A 21494-nucleotide genomic window follows, 5' to 3' on the forward strand; every position below is an offset into this window, starting at 1 on the left:
TTTAATAGAGGGAGAGGCTTTTTCATGGAGATAAATACCTTGGAGAGCCTCTAAAGGCAATTCCTCCCCAGTTGCCCAGAATGTGAACTGCCCTGGCAGCAGGGGAGGCTGAACCTGCCCAGCCCCTCCTTGCCAGGGCTGTTCAGTCTCCTTGTGCTGAACCTTTGGGCTGGATCTCTTCCACAGCTGCTGCTCTAAGCTCTCCCCACTATGTAGGTCACACTTCCACATTTTCTGCTTGAGCCACTGTCTTGGAGCACTTTCTGTTGGAAAAAAAAAAAAACAAAAAAACAAAAACATCTCTGTGGCAGCAGGGCTTTGGTTTTGCCATGGTGGCAGCAGGGATTTATTTCCCTGGTTAATCCCATCAGGGTGGGTTCAGGGCTTGGGTGCTTTGGAGCTGGGGTGGGATGGGCTTGTTCCTCTGCCAGCTCCCTAAGCTAATTTTGAGATCAAAATGTTGCCTCCCATGTCAGGAAGAGAAAAATGGGCAGCCAAGCCCCCACACAGAGGAGCTGCTCAGCTTATGGACAACTCCAGCAGCACCACTTGGGTTTAAACCTCCAGGGTTTAGCAGGGAAAAAAGCTCAGGATGCTGCATGGTCCAGGAAGGAGGGAGCTTCCCTGTGAGCACTGCTGGGAGATTTGGGTTGGAACAGACCTTCAGGATCAGCCAGTGCCACCCCTGCCCTGGCAGGGACACCTCCCACTGTCCCAGGTGCTCCAGCCCATCCAGCCTGGCCTGGGGCACTGCCAGGGACTGGGCACACTTGGCATTTATGAAGAACAGACATTTTATAAAGTAGATTTAGGTTCTGTTCAGTGCTGATTTTAGCTCAGCTGGGCTTGATTTGCATATAAAACATCCTTGAACCTTCACATCCCTGCAGGTTTGACAGCCTTTCCTGAAGGAATTCCTGCCCAGTGCTGGAGTTTCACATGAAGCCTCTCAGTGTGTAGTAAAGTCTGATTCAGCTTTGGATGTTCCAGAAGAGGGATTTAATATTAATCACTTCATTAGTGAGAGAGAATCTCGTAGGCCTGTGGTGCTCAGGGATGGCCAAATTATTGAGGCTCAGTCAGGTGGCAGCTCCCAGGCTGGGAATTGCTCAGTTCCCACCTTTTCTGGGCCTCTCAAACACAGCTGTATTCTTCCAGTTTTTATATTTTTATTCCCTGATCAACCTTAATTTTGCCAGTGAATGAGACTGTGAATATCTTCCCCTTCTGCTACAAAGCTCTTTGGGAGGTTGGGACTGGAGATGTTTCCCATTCCTCTGGCAGTGGGAGCCATTCCCTGTGTCCTGCCCCTCCATCCCTTGTCCCCAGTCCCTCTCCAGCTCTCCTGGAGCCCCTTTGGCTCTTAGGTGCTTCCCCCCTTGCCTGGGGTAGGGGGAAGGAGCCATTTCAATTAAAGTGCTGTCCCTCCATGGAAGTGTGGTGAAGGAAATGGAATTGCCTTATGCCAGACCATCCCTCAGGTGGGGTTTGAAAGCATCAGCCCCAAGCTGGAGGTGCCAGGGCTGGGAGCTGTAGCTGGGACAGGGAGGTTTCCCACAGAGCTGGTTTGTGAGGAGGAGCCTTGGAATCCTCCCTACAGCAAAACAGGAATCACAGCAGGGGTTCCATCAGCCCAGTCTAACTGTAGGACTTCAGTTCTCCTATGAAATTTATCCATGAGGCCTCATGGCTGCTCCTTCCCATCAGGGCTCCTCTGTTATTCCCTTTTTTCCATGGGATGTCCTTCCTGCTGTGGCTTCAGTGCCAGTGCTGGCTCTGGCTGTGCTGTCTCCCACCTTTCCCTCGTGCAGAGGTTCCAGGTGCTGGGGGGTGAAAAGGCATTTCCTGGCAGGAGCACACCCAGCACAGGGCTCACGCTGGCTCTCTCCCTCCCCTGCAGGTCAGATGCCAGGGCCTGGCTCCATGATGCCAGGACAGCCCATGCCAGGCAGGATGATGTCTGTTCCCATGGCTGGGAACCTGCTGGGGCCACGTGTGCCACTGGCAGCACCCAACGGGATGTGTGAGTGCAGCTGGGGCATCCTGGGGGTCTGGGGTGGGTCTGGGACAGTCCTGGGGGTCTGGGGCATCCTGGGGGTCTGGGGGGGGTCTGGGGTCTGGGGCATCCTGGGGGTCTGGGGCATCCTGGGGGTCTGGGGTGGGTCTGGGACAGTCCTGGTGGTCTGGGGTGGGTCTGGGGTAGTTCTGGGATCTGGGACAGTCCTGGGAGTCTGGGGTGGGTCTGGGACAGTCCTGGGGGTCTGGGGCATCCTGGGGGTCTGGGGTGGGTCTGGGACAGTCCTGGGGGGCTGGGGTGGGTCTGGGGTATCCTGGGGATCTGGTACAGTCCTGGGACATCCTGGGGGTCTGGGACATCCTGGGGATCTGGGACATCCTGGGGATCTGGGACATCCTGGGGATCTGGGACATCCTGGGGGTCTGGGGCATCCTGGGACAGTCCTCAGCTCTGGGACAGTCCTGGGCTATGGAACATCCTGGGGCTCTGGGACACTCCTGGGACACTCCTGGGCTCCTCTGTGCTGGGAATTCCCTGTTCCCTGCAGGAGCAGCAGGGTCTGTGCACACTGCCAGCCCCAGAGTGGTGCCAGGGATCTGCTGGAAGCTTTAAGTGCTCCTCAGCCCTCTGGGCATCCCAACACATCCCATTGTCCTTTATTTTATTTATAGCATCCTTTATTTTATTTATAATGATACAGAGGCTTGGTGGTGATGATCAAAAGCCTCTCCTGACTTAGGGGAGGGTCAGGAATTCACTATAATTCCTAAATAGTGGAGGTCAGAGTAGGATCCTGTTCAATAATTCCTTACTGAAAACTTGGCACCCTGAATTGGAGCAAGGAAGTCCTGATTAGGAAGAAGATAAAGCATGTAAGGAACATTCCCAGTATAAAATCTGCACCTCTAAAAATGAAGTTGATTTATGGCAGCCAAAAAAGCAGCTGGATCAGGAGGTGTGGGAGTTGCTTGAATGAGTGTGAGAGTGTGGCCAAGCCCAGAAGGCAGAGGAGAAGCTGGCAGAGGGAGGAATGGCTGAGGAATTCTCCATCAGGAATTCCTCAATAAATTTGCCATTATTAATTGCAGCCTGGCCCAGCTGCTGCTCAGGAATCTTCACCCCCAAATGCTCAGTGTGGTTCTCACCACACAAGCAGGCATTGTCATCACTTGTAGCACCTCTCCCAAAAAATAATTGGGAAAAGCCCTTTTGGTTTTGGCTTCAGCACAGGAGCTGCTGTGAGCTCTGACTCAGGGGCGCTCCCAGCCCAGCAGGGAAGCTCAGCCTGTGCTATTTCTGTTTGGGCACTGCTCCTGCTCCTCTGCTCCCCCAGCTCCACTCAGCTTTCCACCCTTTCTCCTGAGCCTTACCACTGGGGATGTCTTGTGTCAGGTTGTATTCCTGTTTGCTCTCTTCCCTTCTCTTCCTCTCTCCTTTTTTCCTTCCCTACTAAACAAGTCAGTCATGTTCCATTAGCATCTCCTCCCTGGGCACGAGGCTGGCCCTTGTAGCTCTCCTTTATTGCCTGCTGCATTCCTGTGTTTAACCTACATCCATCCTTCAGAGAGAGCAGCCTCTGTTTCTATCAAACCTATTGTTCCACGTTCCAGACAGAGCAGAGCTGGGATTTGGGCTGGAGCACAGAGGTGAGAGGTGCCACTTGCAGCTCTGGAAGTTGCTTGGCATGGATTGCCAGCTGCTGAGCTGCATTCCTCTAAAAATACAGGAATTTTTCCTCTTTCACAGCATCCGTGCAGTGCTGGGTGGTGAGAAAACAAAACAAAGGTGCAGCAGAGCTTGAGGAGCTGCTGTGCTGCTGCAGGGTGTGCAGGGATTCCCCTGGCACGCTCGGGCACAGCTGCTGTGTCCCTGTCCCTGCCTGCCCTCACTGTCCCTTGTGTCCCCGCAGATCCCGGCCCGGCTCAGGCGCCGCCTGCCGAAGGAGTGACCCCCGCCCCGGCCGGGGCCCCGCCCGCCGCTGCCGCTCCCTGAGCTCCGGCAGCAGGAGCTGCCCCGGCAGCCCCGCGGTGACCAAACGAGAGTTCCTCAGTTCCCTGCTGTCCCCGGGGAGGTGCCAGCAGTGCCTCCTGCTGCTGCTGCTGCTGCGGGCAGCTCCTTCCCCCCGGCTGCTGCCCCTGCAGGGCTCCAGCTGGTTCCCTCCTCCTGGTCTGAGCTCAGCCCCCCAGGCTGGAGTCGTGCAGCTGTGGGGCAGCAGCAGCTCTGGGCTGTCTGGGCACACACAGCACCAGAGGAGAGGCCACACCAGAGCTGGGGGCACAGGGCCAGCAGCCCTGGGGGTGCCTGGAGCTGCCTCTAACTTATTACAGGAAATACTGATCCCTGGGAGTGACTCAATCCCAATGGAACCACTCAATGGTAGGAAGCTCCTGCTCCAGTTTTTACCTTTCTTTGCCTTTGGAGGTGGTAGTTGGACCTTCCCTGAGTAGTTGGGTGCAGTAGCCAACTGAGGAATAACCCCCTGTTTTTAGTCCCTCTTTTTGGAGCATATACTTTGTACTTTTTAAAACGAAGAAAACAAACAAAAAAAAATTAAAAAATTAAAGTAGGTAGCGAAGAAGTGCTAGAATTTGGGATTGGGTTGGGATGGCTGGGATGGGAATGCCAGAACTACCTCTGGACAGCCAGGGCTGGGACAGCTCCTGTCACCCCCCAGTGCAGCTGCAGGGCTGGGAAGGGATCAGCTGCAGCAGGCACACCTGGGAGCACCCAGAGCTGCCAAAACTTGGGGGAAACTCCTGCAAAAAGTCCTTTAGTGCCCGTGGTTCAGTTCTGTGCCCTCATCCTGGCCCAGCAGCGTTGGGGGTTTCCCTGCTGAGGGTCTGGACGTGCTCCTTGATTCCAGGGGTGCCTTTTGTCCAGCTGGGAGTTGAGGCTGGGCTGGAGAGAGGCTCCCAAAAACCCTGGAACCTCCAGAAGCACTTCCACCATTTACAAGTTGAGGATTTGCCAGGTCTTCCAGCACGACTCCAGGTGCCACAGAGAGCAGCCAGGGCCTTCCCATCCCCCTTCCCAAGGCTTCCTCCCCCCAGGCTCCTTGGGGTGAGCCTGGGCTTCTGGTGCAGCCCTTAGTCCAGTTTAGAGTAACCTCAGGTTGTTTTTAGTGAGTGATCCCAGGATCCAGGTGGAGACTATTTTTTACTGTCCTAGTGCTGATCCTGCCGAGGACCTGGATCCTGGGCTCTGTTTTGTTTCTGTATAAATAATCCTGTGCCCACTTTTTCACCTGATCTCTGTATAGGGCCGGTTTGATTCCTGCAGCAGCCACCCAATTTTGTGAAATAAAAGCAAAAAAAAGTGGTTTTTGTACAAAGCCTGTGGAGTTTGTGAAGTCTGCTTTGCCTTGGTGTGTGGGAAGAGCTGGGAATTGTTGCTGTGATCCTGGGCTGTTGTGGGGCTGAGTGTGAACTCCAGAGGAGCAAACACTAAACCTGAGCTGAGAGCAGAGTCCAGTCTGGGTGGTTTTCCACCCCTTCCCACTGCTTTGGCACCTCTTCCTGGGCATCCCTTAATGCCCACAGCCCTTCCTTCCCTGGGAAGGGAAAGCCAGGGACAGAGCCATGCCCCAGGTGCAGGGTGACATGAGAGGCACATTCCCAGTGGGAATTCTCCTTGGGTGGGCTGGGGGTCTCCAGGGCTGGGTGTCCTGACCATCCTCTGTGGGCTCCTGGAGCTGCTCCTGCACAGGGCAGGATGAAAAAGGAGGAAAAGGGAAGAAAAGAGAAGAAAAGGAGCTCCTGGATTCCAGCAGGGCTCACCCCTTGGCACGATCAGCTCCTCACCTGCAGCATGGCCAGCACTGCTCATTTCTCCTCCTCTCATCCTGAAGATCACTTTCCTGAGGGGTGCACAGAAAGGTAAATCAAAAATGTCAGTTTTGGAAGTTTTCTGTTTACAGACTTCAAATCTTGGTGGTCACAGCAGCTGCTGGGCAGGGCTGGGCAGAGCTGGAGTGAGGAGAGAAGCATTGATGGGCTTTGGGATCCCAGTTTTGGGAATTCTGGTGGGTGAGGGATTGGACAGAGACCCCCCAGTGCCCAGGGCTGATCCCCAGGGTGGGCAAGGGAAGGGGGGATTCTGCTCCCTGCAGGGCTGGAGCCAGGCTGGGAGAGCTGGGAATGTTCCCCTGCAGAGGAGAAGCTCCAGGGAGAGCTCAGAGCCCCTTGCAGGGCCTGAAGGGATCCAGGAGAGCTGGAGAGGGACTGGGGACAAGGGATGGAGGGACAGGACACAGGGAATGGCTTCACTGCCAGAGGGCAGGGATGGATGGATATTGGGAATTGGGAATTCCCAGAGCAGCTGTGGCTGCCCCTGGATCCCTGGCAGTGCCCAAGGCCAGGCTGGACATTGGGGTTGGAGCACCTGGGACAGTGGGAGGTGTCCCTGCCATGGCTGGGTGGGATGGGATGAGCTTTGAGGTCCCTCCAATCCAACCCAAACCATTCTGGGATGTTTATGCTGCTGTGGCTGTTTGGATCCCCACAGCTGGGCTGGGGATGGGGTGGGGGCTGCAGCAGCAGCAGGAGCAGGGTTAGGCAGTGAATTTATTGCTGTTCCCTGGTGCAGGGTGAGGACACGGCTCTGACCTGCCTGTGTTTGCTCCAAAACACTCTTGGGGTCACTGCAATCCAAGGTGGCCTTAGGATAAAGGGAACTGCTCAGGGTGAATCCTTCTGCCTGCTCCAGAAAATTCCCTGTACGGCTGGGAGGGGTTTGCATCTTCATCCCAGTAATCGGATCCTGCGGAGATGGGAGAGGTGATGGGGGATTTTTCCTCAGCAGGAACAGGCACAGGCACAGCCTCTGCCCCTCCCAAAAACCTCCCGTGTCCTGCCTCGGGTTCCAGCCCCACCCCGGCCGCGTTTCTGTGCTGCCCTGGCCGATCTAAAGCCCAAAAGCACCGTGGGGCTGGGGGAACCTGAGGGACATCTCCAGACTCCCAGGATCCATTCCATGGTCCCCTTGTTCCTTCCCAGTGCCAGGCTGGGATCTTGTGTCCCACTGGTCTGGATCTCAGAGGATGCTCCAGGTGCATTTCGGTGCCCTGCAGGTCTGGTTCTCTCTGCTGCTCAATTTTGGGTTCCCTCCTGCAAATCCAGACCCTGTGGTGGTGAAACTGCTGTGGGAGGGACAAGGTTTGTGTTCACCTCTGCAGGCTGAGCTCAGCCCTCCTTGAACCCTTTTCCTGCGTTCCAGGGGGTGAAGCTGTGTCTTCACTCCTTGTCTGACTGTGGAACAGCCTCCCTGACTCACCCACGTTCCAGCAGAAATGACAGCCAAGCCTTGGAGGTGAGAAGCTTTTCTGAAGGGCCTTTAGTGCCCTCTTGGCAAAATCACAGGAACTAAAGCAGCTTCTCCAGGTGGGAGGGAGGAAGGTGTGGGAGCAGAGCTGGGGCTCACAGTGAGGTACCCTGCTCAGGGACAGCTCTGTCACCTGTGCACAGGTATCTGTGCTCCTTCACAGATGCTGAAGTGTTCACAGCTCAGAGCTGTGGCAGGTGATTATTAAACCTCTCCCACCTTGTCCCTCTGCAGCCCCAGGGGAATGTGGCTCGGGAATGGCCGGGAGAGCACGAACCAGCAGAGCTGGAGCTGCCCAGACCCCGGGGCTCTGCCCCTGCCTGGGGCAGCTCTGCCTCTGCAGACACAAACCACCAGCCCATGAGCGGGTCGGGAGGGGTTTTTTGGGAAGATCCCGGTTCCAGCGCCACAGGACACGCAGAGTTTGTGGATCTGTGCGAGTTTGTGCCTCCAGCATCCTGCCCCAAACTGCTCCTGCAATCCCAAGCACGGCTCGAGCACTTTGAATGGGGCTGAATTTGGGATCAGCCGCTGTCGGGAGCGGTCCGGGCTGTGTCGGGGCCGGGGAGGAGGAATCGCTCCCTGCAGGGTTGGGTGTTGTGGGCTGAGCCCGCAGGTCGCTGCGGCTGCTCCAGGGATCGGTGTCGCATCGGATTCGTCACCTCGGAGCCAGCCCGGGTGGTGCCAGCCCCGATCAAGGACAAAGCTGTCCCTAAAACCCGCCTGGCTGAGCCGGGCTCGGGCTCAGAATCAGGATGTTGTGAGCCGGGGAGGGTTCGGGTGTCCGGGGGGAGCAGGGAACTCAGTCCTGGCTCTGTGTTTCAGTTCTTCATTTCCTTTGCGCTTTTCCAACACTTGTTAATGGAAGAAATGTGGGGAAAAGGAGACTTGAGCCGCTCCAGCACCCGGCTGAGGGGGAGGGAGGAGCTGGCCCTGCCCATCCTGCCCCTCATCCCAAGGACACCGGGATCACCCCTGGACTCAGGAATGAGGACTGAGGGTTCCTGGAGCTCAGCTGGTGCTGGGGGCTGGGAAGGTGGGGATGGGGATCCCAGCCCGGCTTGTGCCTCTGCCAGGCCCTTGTCTGTCTGTCTGTCTGTCTGTCTGTCCATCCCGGGTCACAACCCAGGCACCCGCAGCCCCCCAGGGAGGAGGAAGGTGCAGCTGTGGGGCTGCCCGTGAAGCAGGACTGGGGGAGCCAAGCCCCTCCCTTGGGATTTTGGGGATCCCAAGGTTGGGCAGGATCCAAACCCCACTGCCGGTGCTGAAGTGGGCAGGAGGGGGTTTGGGGTGAGACCCCTCCCCAGGTCACAGCACGGATGCTCAGGGTACACGGATCTGCTCTGGAACGGCCCCAGATGGTGGCTGCAACTCCCATTTAAATTTAAATTTAAATAATCTTTAATATTCTGAGTAACCCTCCCAGGAAAACCCGGACTTGGCAACAGCAGCTGGTTCTTCCCAGATGAGGGAGTTGGTGCTGGATTTCTCCTTTGAGACTGAAGAGCCATGGCTGTCCTGTCCTGTCTGTCTGTCCATCCTGTGTGTCTGTCTGTCCATCCTGTGTGTCTGTCTGTCCTGTCTGTCTGTCCATCCTGTGTGTCCGTCCTTTCTGTCTGTCTGTCCATCCTGCCTGTCTGTCCATCCTATGTGTCTGTCTGTCCTTTCTGTCTGTCCATCCTGTCTGTCCGTTCATCCTGTCTGTCTGTCTGTCCTGCCATCCCTCCTCCAAGCCCCTGCTGCTGACAAAGCCAGTCCAAGGCAGGTCTGTAGGGGTGTGGTGGGATCTGGCTCTGAGCCCAGCTGGGCTCGGCTGCTCCTGGCTTTGGGCACAGCGGAATTGGTGGAATTGGTGCCTCGGGGCTCGGCCCCGCTTTGCCCCGGGGTGTCCCTGGCTGTGGGAACGGGGAGGCTCCAGGATTCTCCCAGCTGGATGTTCCTGCACAGAGCTGGGGGCTCCCCCCGTGCCGGGGGGGCTCAGGGAATGTCCCTGGCAGGGTGGGGATGCTGACAGCCCCCTGTCCCCAGCACAGGCTCTGAACCCTGGGGTGACACTGGAGCCCCCGGGATGCCAATGCCCTGAGGGGACAGCGGTGAGGGTGGGAGGGGATCCCCCAGGGTGGGGAACACCCCCGGTGTGGGTGCCCCAGGGCTGTGTGGGACACTGGGCACACAACCTCTGGAGAGGAGGAGCTGCTGCTCCCGGACAGCCCAGCCCGTCCCGAGGGCTGGCAGAGGTGTCCAAGGTGTGACCCTGTGTGGCCCCAGGTCCCGGGGTTCCCTGCAGCCCCCCCAGCCTCCTGCCCCCAGGAGTTCCAGTGGGTGCTGGAAGCTTCCATGGGCTGCTGCAGTGCCCGGGCTCCATCCCAGCCCCATCCCCATTCCCATATCCCACCCAGCTCCATCCCATCCCCATCCCCATTCCTGAATCCCACTCAGCTCCATCCGAGCTCCATCCCCAATCCCCATTCCCAATCCCACCCAGCTCCATCCCAGCCCCAAATCCCCATTCCCAATCCCACCCAGCTCCATCCCATTCCCAATCCCACCCAGCTCCATCCCCAATCCTGTATCCCACCCAGCTCCATCCCAGCCCCATCCCAGCCTCTCCCCATTCCCAATCCCACCCAGCTCCATCCCCATCCCTGAATCCCACCCAGCTCCATCCCCAATCCTGTATCCCACCCAGCTCCATCCCAGCCCCATCCCAGCCTCTCCCCATTCCCAATCCCACCCAGCTCCATCCCCATCCCCATTCCCAATCCCACCCAGCTCCATCCCAGCCCCATCCCCTTTCCCAGATCCCACCCATCCCAGCCCCATTCCCAATCCCACCCTCATTCCCTCAGCCTCCTGCTGCCAGGCAGGGACCCCTCATCTCTGGGACCCTCAGCCCATGGGACCCTCAGCCCCCTCCCACCCTTTCCCAGCTGTCAGGGCCGTGTCCCCCGTCCGTGCTGGCGGCCCCTCGGCCGGTCCCCTTGGAAACGCATCCAGCCCCGGAAGCCTGGGGAATACTAAGCAGGTGCAGCCCCTTCAATCCCCCTTTGAGAGGGACAGAGCGGGGCTTGTTCCCGGCCGGAGCCCGGCCAGGAGCCGCGGCTGCTGGGGGAGAGGGGACCCCACTCCCGGCGTGCCCCCAGCCCAGCCCCCGGCACAGGGCGGGGACACGGGGGGGACACGGCCCAGCTGATGTGGGGACACCGAAATGGGGTCCCCAGGGAGCCCCCGGCACCGCCCCGAGCGTCCTGCAGCGGGGTGTGGGGTACGGGATGTCTGGAGTGGGACACCCGACGTGGGATGCAGGATTTGGGATATGGGATGTGAGATCTGGAATGTGGGATGCAGGATTTGGGATCTGGGATGTGAGATCTGGGATGTGGGATGTGAGATCTGGAATGTGGGATGCAGGATTTGGGATGTGGGATGTGAGATCTGGGATGTGGGATGTGAGATCTGGAATGTGGGATGCAGGATTTGGGATGTGGGATGTGAGATCTGGAATGTGGGATGCAGGATTTGGGATGTGGGATGCAGGATTTGGGATATGGGATGCAGGATTTGGAATGTGGGATGTGAGATCTGGAATGTGGGATGCAGGATTTGGGATCTGGGATGTGAGATCTGGGATGTGGGATGCGAGATCTGGAATGTGGGATGCAGGATTTGGGATGTGGGATGTGAGATCTGGAATGTGGGATGCAGGATTTGGGATGTGGGATGTGAGATCTGGAATGTGGGATGCAGGATTTGGGATGTGGGATGCAGGATTTGGGATGTGGGATGCAGGATTTGGAATGTGGGATGTGAGATCTGGGATGTGGGATGCCCAGCACGGGATTTGGGATGCCCAATGCAGGATGTGGGTTGCCCGATGCGGGATGCAGGCTGTGCAGCAGCCGTGCCGGACACATTCCTGCGCTGCAGGTGGAGGTGTCCAAGGACACGCGGTGACCTTGGGACGCCTCGGCCAGGGGGATGAGGAATCGGTGGAGCAGGGACAGCGAAGGAGCAGCCGCTCCCCACGGGCGGGTCCGGGCTGGGTGCCCCGAGCAGCCCGGGGTGTCCCCGGTGCCCCCCAGCACTGCACACCCTGAGCTGGGAGCCGGGGCGAGGGGCGGGGGACGGGGGGCGAGGGGCGGGGGTCCCGCTGGCCCCGGGCACGGCCGCGCCCTGCTCCTCTCCCGGCTCTGCCCCGGTTCATCCCGCTCTGCCCCTGGCCCGGGGACAGCAGCCCGCGGCTCGCAGGGACAGGGCACTGGGACACAGCTGGACCAGTCTGGCACTGGAAGCAATGCCCGGACCGGGGGCGCCCAGGCGGGGGCAGGAGGGTCCAAGCCACCCTGGGGTCTCTGCCCGGGGGTCTGAGCGGTCCCAGCCCCGCCCTGGGCAGGTGAGGGGGGATGGGGGTGCAGGGTGGGGTCCCCCCGCACCAGCTGGGGGGATCCGGTGCTGGTGCAGGGGTGGAAGGGTCCCCGCCCCGTGCAGGAGCAGTTTGGGGGTCAGAGAGGGGTGCGGGCGCTGGGGGACCCCGGGACACCCCGCTGCGGGTGCCAGGACGGTGTCTCGGTGTCCCCTTGCAGGAATGTCCCTTCGGGGGGCCGGGATGTGTCCCCCAGTGTCCCCCCAGGGACAGCGGTGCCAGGACGTGCCCTCTGCGTGCCCTGCCCCAGGGATGCTGGTGCGGGATCTGTCCCCTGGTGTCCCGCGGTGTCCCCGAGGATGGCGATGCTGGGGGGTGTCCCCCCGATGCCGGGAGTGCCGAAATGTGCCCCCTGCCCCCCCAGAGGATACCCACCCTGGGGGTGCCAGGATGTGTGTCCCTCGGGGTTGGGGGTGTCGGGATGTGTCCCCAGTGTCCCCTCCGGAGATGCCGATGCCGGGGGGTACAGTGTGTGTCCCCCGATGCCGGGGGGTACCAGTGTGTGTCCCCCAATGCTGGGGGGTACAGTGTGTGTCCCCCAATGCCGGGGGGTACCGGGCTGTGTCCCCCAATGCTGGGGGGTACCAGGCTGAGTGTCCCCCGATGCTGGGGGGTACAGTGTGTGTCCCCCGATGCCGGGGGGTACCGGGCTGTGTCCCCCAATGCCGGGGGGTACCGGGCTGTGTCCCCCAATGCCGGGGGGTACCGGGCTGTGTCCCCCGATGCTGGGGGGTACCGGGCTGTGTCCCCTAGTGCTGGGGGGTACCGGGCTGTGTCCCCCGATGCCGGGGGGTACCAGTGTGTGTCCCCCGATGCCGGGGGGTACCAGTGTGTGTCCCCTAATGCCGGGGGGTACCAGGCTGAGTGTCCCCCGATGCTGGGGGGTACCGGGCTGTGTGCCCCGCTGCTGGCGGTCCGGGACGCGCCCCCGGCGCTGCCCGCGGGGTGCCGGGGGGGTGCCGTGCCCGTGCCCGTGCCCGGAGCCGCCGCCGCGCCCGCGGTCCCGCCCCCGCCGCCCGGCCCGGCCCCCCGGCTCGGCGCGGCTCCGCTCGGCTCGGCGCGGCTCGCTCGGAGCGGGGCGGGCGGAGCCGCTGCCGGTGCCGGCCCCTGGCGGAGCCGGGGTCCCTCCATGCCGCCATGGCCCCCCGCGCCCCCCGCGCCCCCCGCGCCCTGGCCCTGCTGCTGGCGATCGGCGCCCTCGGTGCGTACCGGGACCGGGACACCGGGATGGGCGCGGGGGGGCGGACCCCGGGCGGGGGGGATCCCCGGGGGGGGCTGCGGGGTGGGGGGGATCCCCTTAGCGGGGCTGGATCCCATTGCCGGGGGCTGCGGTCCCGGGGGAAGATGGATCCCCCTGGGCGGGGGCTCGGATCCCACTGCGGGGGGGTGATGGCATCGATCCTGTCGCCGGAGGCTGGATCCCCTTTATGGGGGGGGCATCTGCAGGAGCCAGGGCAGGGCTGGATCTCCTTGCAGGGCGGGCGGGATCCCCTTGCCCGGGCTGGATCCCCTTGCCGGGGCTGGATCCCTTGTGTGGGACTGGATCCCTTGTGTGGGGCCGGATCCCTTGTGTGGGGCGGGATCCCCTTGCCGGGGCCGGATCCCTTGCGGCACGGGCTGGATCCCCGCGTGTGCAGGGGGAGCATCCGCAGGAGCCGGGGAAGGGCTGGAGCCCCTTGCAGGAGGGAGCGGATTCCCTTGCAGGGGCTGGGTCCTCTTGGGTTGATTTTGGGGTGCACTTGCAGGAAGCGGAGGGGGTTGGATCCCCTTGGAAGGGGCTGGATTCCATCGCAGGGGGAGTTGGATACCCTTGGGAAGGGGCTGGGTACCCTTGCGGGGAGCTGGATCCTGTTGCAGGGGCTGGATCCCGTTGCAGGGGCGGGAGCTGGTTCTGTGTATGGGGTGCACTTGCACGGACCGAGGAGGGCTGGATCCGCTTGCAGGGGGCTGGATCCCGCTGTGGGGAGGGCTGGATCCTGCCGTGTGTCTGGGTGGACATCGGGAGGGCTGATCCCCTCGGAGGGGCTGGATGCCATTGCGGAGGGGCTGGTCGCGCTGCAGGCGCTGGTCCCGCTGTGTGCAGCGGCTGCATCCGCAGCGGGCACAGGGGCTGGACCCCCGGCAAAGAGAGACGGATCCGTGGGGCGGGGAGGGGGCTGGATCCCATCGCAGGGCTGTGTGTGTGCAGTGCCCTTACAAGAGCCACAGAAGGGATGGATCGATCGAGGGGGGGGCTGGATCCCCTTGTGGGGGGCTGATTTATTTGGGGGAGGGCTGGCTCCCCTTGCAGCGGGGGCTGGATCCATTTGGGGGAGGTTTGGATCCCTCTGCAGGGGGATGGATCCCCTTGAAGGGCAGCTTGGCTTGGGGGGGCTGTGCTGAAGGGGGTGTCACAGAATTGGGTGTGGGGGCACCCGCAGGGCTGAGGGCTTCTGTGGGGTTCAGCCCATCAGTCGCCGGGAGATTCAAGGATTCGGGGTGCAGCCCCCTCTGCCCCCCCAGATCCTTGTCGTGGCGCTGGTGGGTGCGAGGCGGAGCAGGTGGGGACCTGTTGGACCCCCCCCGGGGCCGCCACGTCCTCCCGGGGGTGCGGGGGCGCCTCTGACACCTCTTTCTCTCCTTGTCCCCCCCAGCATCCGCGTGGCCCCCCCAAAACTCCAGCGTTGGCGAGGGGAGAGCCTGGGAGGGCTCGTTGGAGAGCAGCCCCCCGAAATGGGACCCGGCGAGCGGAGACCCCCCGGGGGCACCCAGCAACAGCACGAGCGGCGGGGGGGCCGCGGCGGGACCCCAGCTGGAGCCCCCCGGGGGGGGCGCGGCCACCACCGAGCCCTCGGCCGGGCCCGAGGGGTGCCCGGGCTGCGAGGGCGAGGCCAGCGCTGTGCCCCCCCGAGCCGTGACCTGGCCCGGGGCCGGGGCCGCGCTGCCGGGGGCGCTGGGCAGCCCCGAGGAGCCGGGCAGCGGTGACCGGCCCACGCCCGGCCCGGGGGGCTCCGGGGGGCCGCCGGCCGCCCTGCCCAGCCCCCCCGGGCCCCAGCTCGCCACCGGCTCCGCCGAGCCCGAGCTGCTGCCGGCGGCCGGGGGCTCTGCCGAGCCGCGCACCCCCGCGCTGGGCGAGCCCGGCCCCGCCGCCGCCGCCGGGGGGGACTCGGGGGGACCCCCGGAGCTCTGGGCCGCCGCCTCCAGCCCGGCCCCGGCGCAGGGCGCCCGCGGCTGGACCGACCTGACGTGGCTGCAGGAGCCCATCACCGCCGCCACGGGCCCGGCCAAGCCCCCGGGCGAGCGCGCGGGCTCGGACATCATCGACGTCGACTACTACGAGCTGTTCGAGGGGGGCGAGGGACTGGGGGGCTTCCCCGGGGCCGAACGGGGCGCGGCCGGCTCGGCGCGGCGGCGGGAGCCCGAGGGGGCGGCCACGCCCTGGGCCCTGCACGAGCTCTACGACGACTTCACGCCCTTCGACGACGCCGATTTCTACCCCACCACCTCCTTCTACGCCGACGGGGACGACGAGGACGAGCTGGAGGACGAGGAGGAAGAGGAGGAGGAGGAGGACGGGGGGCTGGAGGATGAGAACGGCTACCGGCCGCCAGCCTCGGCCGCGCCCGGCGCCGCCCCGGCCCCGCAGCAGCCCCGGCCCACCGGGCACCGAGCCGCGGCCCCGCCGCCGCCGCCCACGGCCTGGCCGCGCCCGGGGGAGCGGGACAACGGCTCCGAGTGCCGGAGCGGCTACGTGCGCCACAACAGCTCCTGCCGCTCGCTCTGCGACCTCGTCCCCAGCTACTGCCACAACGGCGGCCAGTGCTACCTGGTGGAGAGCCACGGGGCCTTCTGCCGGTAAGGGACGGGGCCCCGGGGGCTGCGGGTGGGGGCTCGGCATCCCGGGGTTCAGTGTCCTCTGTGCCCCATCCCGGGGTTCTCCATCCCCTGCACTCCATCCCGGGGCTCTCCATGCCCTGCAGCCCATCCTGGGGTTCTCCATTCTCTGTGCCCCATCCCAGGGTTCTCCATGCCCTGCAGCCCATCCCGGGGCTCTCCATCCTCTGCAGCCCATCCCGGGGCTCTCCATGCCCTGCAGCTCATCCCAGGGTTCTCCATCCCCTGCACTCCATCCCAGGGTTCTCCATCCCCTGCACTCCATCCCGGGGTTCTCCATGCCCTGCAGCCCATCCTGGGGTTCTCCATTCTCTGTGCCCCATCCCAGGGTTCTCCATGCCCTGCAGCCCATCCTGGGGTTCTCCATCCTCTGTACCCCATCCCAGAGCTCTCCATGCCCAGTCTTTCCATCCCCAGGTTCTCCACTCCCATGTGTCTCATTCCCAGTCCTTCCATCCCTTGTGCAGCCCCACCCCCAGTCTCTCCATACTCCATGCATCCCATCCCTGATCTCTTCATCCCCCTGTGCCCCATCGCTGGGCTCTCCACCACCCCTGCACCCTATTCCCAGTGTTTCCATCTCCCTGCACCCCATTCCTGGCATCTCCATCCCTTTTATCCCATTCCTAGTCTGTCCAACCCCAAGTACCCCATTCCTTGGCTCTCCATTCCCTCTACCCCATCCCTGGGCTCTCCATCCTCCTGGCCTGGCATTCTCAGTCTTTCCATCCATTGTGTACCCCACTCCCCACCTCTCCATCCTCCTTGCACCCCATCCTTGGACTCCCCGTCTCCATTCCCGGTCCCTCCATCCTCCACGCCCCTCATTCCTGAGCTTTCCATTCTCTCTACGCCATCCCTGGGCTCTCCATGCCCCTGACACCGCGTTCCCAGCCTTTCCATCCTTTGTCCATTCCATTCCGGACCTTTCCATCCCCTCGGCACCCCGTTCCCTGCTCCCCACGGCCCTGCACTCCCTCCCAGCCCCATCCCTCGGGACCGCGGGGGTTTCCCTGCCCCCCGAGCGGCGGCTGGGCAGGAATTAGGTCAGGGCCGCAGCCGGGGCTGCGGGGCGGCCGCGCTAATCGGGCCCGGCAGATTGCGCCGGGAGGCGATGCCGGCTGTGCCGCACGCACCGGGCTGTGCCCCTCGGGGGGACCCCGCTGGGGCTGGAAGGTACCGGTGAGGGCTCCCAGCACCGTCTGGGAGACCCTGACCCCGCTCCCGGTGTCCCCCAGTGTCCCCATGTCACACGGTGTCACCCCCGCTCAGACAGCCGTAACCCTCCCAGGCACAAACAGCGCATCCCCCGAGGATGCTCTGTGGGGCGGGGGGCACGGTTTGGGGCACGTTTTGGGGCTCTGTGGGACGGGGGGCACGTTTTGGGGCACGTTTTAGGGCTCTGTGGGACGGGGGGCACGTTTTTGGGGCGGGGGGACGCGTTTTGGGGCGGGGGGCTGGCTCTGAGCGCGTCCCCCGGCAGGTGCAACACGCAGGACTACACGTGGCACAAGGGCACTCGCTGCGAGTCCATCGTCACCGACTTCCAGGTGATGTGCGTGGCCGTGGGCTCGGCCGCGCTCGTGGTGCTGCTGCTCTTCATGCTCACCGTGTTCTTCGCCAAGAAGCTCTACCTGCTCAAGACGGAGAACAGCAAACTGCGCAAGACCAAGTGAGTGACGGGGACGCCCCCAAACCCCCCTGCCCTGACCCCCAGCCCGTCCGTTCGGCGTCACCGCGACCCCCGGCGAGGTTGGGTGGGAAAGCTGCCGGGGGCGGGAGGCGTGGACGTGGCTCCTGCTGCACCGCTAATCCCTTAAAGCTGCTCCTGACTGGCACCAGTTAATCTGCTTCGCTGGGAGCTGGGGACACCGGCTGGGCTGCCATCGGGGACGCTCCGGCTGGGGACAGGGCTGGGGGGCGACAGGGAAGGGTTTGGGGTCACCCCCCCGCCCCAGCCGCTGCTGCCCAGCTCCTGGAGCGGGGACGAGGGAGCCTTCCCAGCCCGGTCCCTAATGAGCTGTTAATTAGTGTTTGGAAATGCCAAGTGTAATTAGCAGGGAAGCTCCGTGCCAGCTCCCGGGTCTCCCTCTCCAGCCCTGCCCCGGGCTCCCCTTCCCGCTCTCCTGCCCAGAGCCCAGCTACCCCAAAACCCCGCAGCTGGGGGCACCGAGCCCCCCAAAATGTCACACTGGGCTCGTTTAGCTCCAACTCCATTCCTGAGGACATTTAACCCCCAGACCTCCAGAGTTCAGGACATTTAAGCCCACAGACCTCCATCCCTGGGTGTACTAAATCCCCAAGCCCCCCAGACTGGGAGGCATTGAGCTCCCCAAATCCTCAGGGCTGGGATGTAAAACCCCAGACCCGCAGAGGAGGGAAGATTTATCCCTCCAAAGCCCTTAGATCTGGGGGTATTTAGCCCAGACTTCCATCCCTGGGGATATTTACCCCCCCAGAGTCCAGTTTGGGACCCCCCAACCCAGGGTGACCCCAAGCCGCGGGCGGGGCTGTGCGGGGTCCTGCTCTCAGCGCTGCTCTCCTGCAGATACCGCACCCCGTCCGAGCTGCACAACGACAACTTCTCCCTCTCCACCATCGCCGAGGGCTCCCACCCAAACGTAAGGAGCCGTGTGGCACCACCCCCCGTCCCCCTTCCCACCGCATCCGTGCCCCTCTGTCTGTAACCTCTGCTCCTCCCCGTGACCCCAGCGCTGCTCTGCCGTCCCCATCCTGCCGTGGTCCCCGCTCTGTCCCCTCGCTGCTCGGTGTCCAGTGACCCAAACCGGGCCTGGGCCAGGCAGGGGCAGTGTCCCCGCTCTGTCCCCTCGCTGCTCGGTCCCCAGTGACCCAAACCGGGCCTGGGCCAGGCAGGGGCAGTGTCCCCGCTCTGTCCCCTCGCTGCTCGGTCCCCAGTGACCCAAACCGGGCCTGGGCGAGGCAGGGGGCAGTGTCCCCGCTCTGTCCCCTCCTGCCCGTGTGGCTCCCCGGGAGCCGCCATCCCGAGCTGCCGGTGGCTTTGGCTCGGTGTGCGGGTGGCAGGGGTGGCGGTGCCGCAGTTTTCAGGGAGGGGCAGCGGGACAGACGATGCTCCCTGGCTGTGGCACCACTGGGCAGGACCAGCGATGTCCAGGAGGTTGGCTCGCTCCGGGATGCTGCCGTGGCTGGGATGCGCCCGCCGGCACCTCCCGGGATCCCTCCCGACCTCCTGTCTTTCGACTCGGAACAGAGAGAAGCCAAGGGCTTTGCGGAGCGCGAGCCGGAGGAGGAGCGTAGGTCCCTTTAGCCTTTCCCCACCCATGGCCGGTGTTCCCCGTCTCCCGAGCGCCTTTAGCAGCCGTAGCCCGGGCAGGAGGCTCCGGGGCCGGCCCGTCCCCGCTGCCGGCAGGATGAACCTCGGGATGAACTCGGTGCCGGGCTCTGACACGTCCCTCGTGCCCTCCGGAGCCGGAGGGTTCGGCACGCGGTGCCTGGGACGCAGCACTCCGAGGATGAGGAGGGGTCAGCAGGGTCGACACCCCTGGAAAGGGCTTTTTGGGGGTCCTGCAGCGGCGGAGCCGATGGCAGCAGCTCCGGACTGGCCGCTGCCCAGGAGATGGAGAATCCTGTCCCGGTGTGACGGCGGCCCTTGAGTGTCCGCGTCACTGTGCCGCTCTCCAAGCGGCACCGGCAGCACCGGAACCAGCACGGCCCCCCCGGCACCCCCGGGCCAGCGCCCCCCACCCCGCCCCACTGCGGGATCGGGTGCGGGTGTGGGACACGGGGGGCACAGCCCGGCCCTGGCGCGGGGCGATGCTCAGGGGGGACACCGGGGACAGAGAGGCGTGCCCGGCCTCGGAGCGGCGCGGGGACACCGGCTGTACGCTGAGGAACCGAATAAACCCAACCCTGTGGCCTCCCCTGGGAGTGGCTGATTGTGGCGGGGAGCGGGGGATGCGCGGGGCTGGGAGCAGAAATCGGGAGGGGACGGGGGCGGGTGGCAGGGGGGATGTGGCCGTGGCTGGCACAGGCTCCGGGATGGCACAGGCTCCGGGATGGCACAGCTCTTGGGCCTGGTGGCTTTGGGAGCCGCAGCACCCCAAGGTGGGGAGGCTGTGCTGGGGGACAGGGGGGTCGCACCGTGTCCCCGCGGTGCCCCCGTGCCGCCTTCTGAGATGGGGAGGGGACATTTCTCTGCCAGGGCACAGCGCTGCCCTCGCTGGGTGTCCCCCCATCGCCCTGCCCTGACCCCCTCTCTCCCTCCCGCAGGACGATCCCAGCGCTCCCCACAAGCTGCAGGACTCGCTGAAATCCTGCCTGAAGGACGAGGAGCCCTTCAACATCCACAACTCGACGTCGCCCAAGCACGACAAAGGGGAGCAGGACGCGGGGGAGCTGAACTGCCTCCAGAACAACCTGACGTGAGCGGCGGGCCCGGGGGGCGCAGCCAGGCTCGCCCCTTCCCGTCCCCCCGCCGCCCTCCCCTTCCCGCTCCGTGGCATGCTTTGGTGTGTTTTGTACAGAGGAAAGCGAAAATTCCGGTGATAATTCGGCCGTGTCGTGGGGGGTGTTTGGTTCGTGCTCCGTGTTTCTCGCTTGGGTTCGTTCCGCGCTGTGGTTTCTAAACCTTTGCCGTTCCGCAACTGACTTTTTTTGTACTTTTGCCCCACTTTTTTTGAAATACAGGTAAAAATAACAAAAAAGGAGGGAAAAAAAAAAAAAAGGAAGATCTTGAAATAAATAAACCTTTTTTTTTTTTTAAAGTTAAGGCTCTTGCCGGTGCCTGCGATCTCCCGACACGGACATTCCTGTCTCCCGGCGGGGATTCAGTCCCTGGGTCCCATCTGAGCGACACCGGGGGCGGTGGGTGCCTGGGACCCCCTTGTCACCCTCTGCAGGCACCTTCCTGCCTCTGCCAGGCCAGGGGTGCAGCACATGCCGCCCCCCGGACACCCCGGGAGGTGCCTGGGCTGCTCCAGGCTTTGCTCCGTCCCCATCCCTCAGTGGAGCTGCCCAGGATGCCCGCGGGATTTTGGGTGAAACGCCCCAGGGTTGTCACTCCCCAGCTCCCAGGTTCCACCTGCCTGGAGAAGAACTGGTGCCACTGTCCCAGCTGGCCCTGCTGCCATCCCCCAGGGATGGAGCATGGAGCAGGGATCTGTCCAGGGGATGGAGCAGGGATCTCTCCAGGGGATGGAGCAGGGATCTGTCCAGGGGATGGAGCAGGGATCTCTCCAGGAGATGGAGCAGGGATCTCTCCAAGGGATGGAGCAGGGATCTGTCCAGGGGATGGAGCAGGGATCTCTCCAGGGGATGGAGCAGGGATCTGTCCAGGGGATGGAGCAGGGATCTCTCCAGGAGATGGAGCAGGGATCTCTCCCCAGGGATGGAGCAGGGATCTCTTCCCAGGGATGGAGCAGGGATCTCTCCCCAGGGATGGAGCAGGGATCTCTCCCAGGGATGGAGCAGGGATCTCTCCCTGGGATGGAGCAGGGATCTCTCCCCGTGGATGGAGCAGGGATCTCTTCCCAGGGATGGAGCAGGGATCTCTCCCTGGGATGGAGCAGGGATCTCTCCCAGGGATGGAGCAGGGATCTGTTCCAGGGGATGGAGCAGGGATCTCTCCAGGGGATGGAGCAGGGATCTCTCCCCAGGGATGGAGCAGGGATCTCTTCCCAGGGATGGAGCAGGGATCTCTCCCTGGGATGGAGCAGGGATCTCTCCCAGGGATGGAGCAGGGATCTCTCCAGGGGATGGAGCAGGGATCTCTCCCCAGGGATGGAGCAGGGATCTCTTCCCAGGGATGGAGCAGGGATCTCTCCCCAGGGATGGAGCAGGGATCTCTCCCAGGGATGGAGCAGGGATCTCTCCCAGGGATGGAGC

General features: G+C 63.2%; 2 protein-coding genes across 3 annotated transcripts in view; both read left to right on the forward strand.

Annotated features, from left to right (window-relative positions):
• The window catches only part of SMARCC1 (SWI/SNF related, matrix associated, actin dependent regulator of chromatin subfamily c member 1), a 64548-nt gene extending 59200 nt beyond the window's left edge, over positions 1 to 5348 (forward strand). Inside the window, exons 27-28 of the mRNA XM_056485954.1 lie at positions 1901 to 2023; positions 3927 to 5348. Coding sequence (XP_056341929.1) covers positions 1901 to 2023; positions 3927 to 4009 — 206 coding nt within the window. The 3' untranslated portion in view covers positions 4010 to 5348. The remainder of the gene's footprint in view (positions 1 to 1900; positions 2024 to 3926) is intronic.
• Positions 5349 to 12821: 7473 nt separating this feature from the next.
• Positions 12822 to 20328, forward strand: CSPG5 (chondroitin sulfate proteoglycan 5). 2 transcript variants are annotated; one of them, XM_056485970.1, is made up of 5 exons: positions 12822 to 12960; positions 14393 to 15593; positions 17116 to 17304; positions 18181 to 18253; positions 19881 to 20328. In XM_056485970.1, exons 1-5 carry the CDS (start codon positions 12897 to 12899, stop codon positions 20034 to 20036), a joined length of 1683 nt encoding a protein of 560 aa, XP_056341945.1. In that variant the 5' UTR covers positions 12822 to 12896; the 3' UTR covers positions 20037 to 20328. The 2 variants fall into 2 exon arrangements, with proteins under 2 accessions (XP_056341945.1, XP_056341946.1); XM_056485971.1 differs by lacking the exon at positions 19881 to 20328 and adding an exon at positions 18862 to 19513.
• The last annotated feature ends 1166 nt before the right edge of the window (positions 20329 to 21494 follow it).

The sequence above is a fragment of the Oenanthe melanoleuca genome, chromosome 2 (assembly GCF_029582105.1).
Source record: "Oenanthe melanoleuca isolate GR-GAL-2019-014 chromosome 2, OMel1.0, whole genome shotgun sequence".
NCBI classification, from domain to species: Eukaryota; Metazoa; Chordata; class Aves; order Passeriformes; family Muscicapidae; genus Oenanthe; species Oenanthe melanoleuca.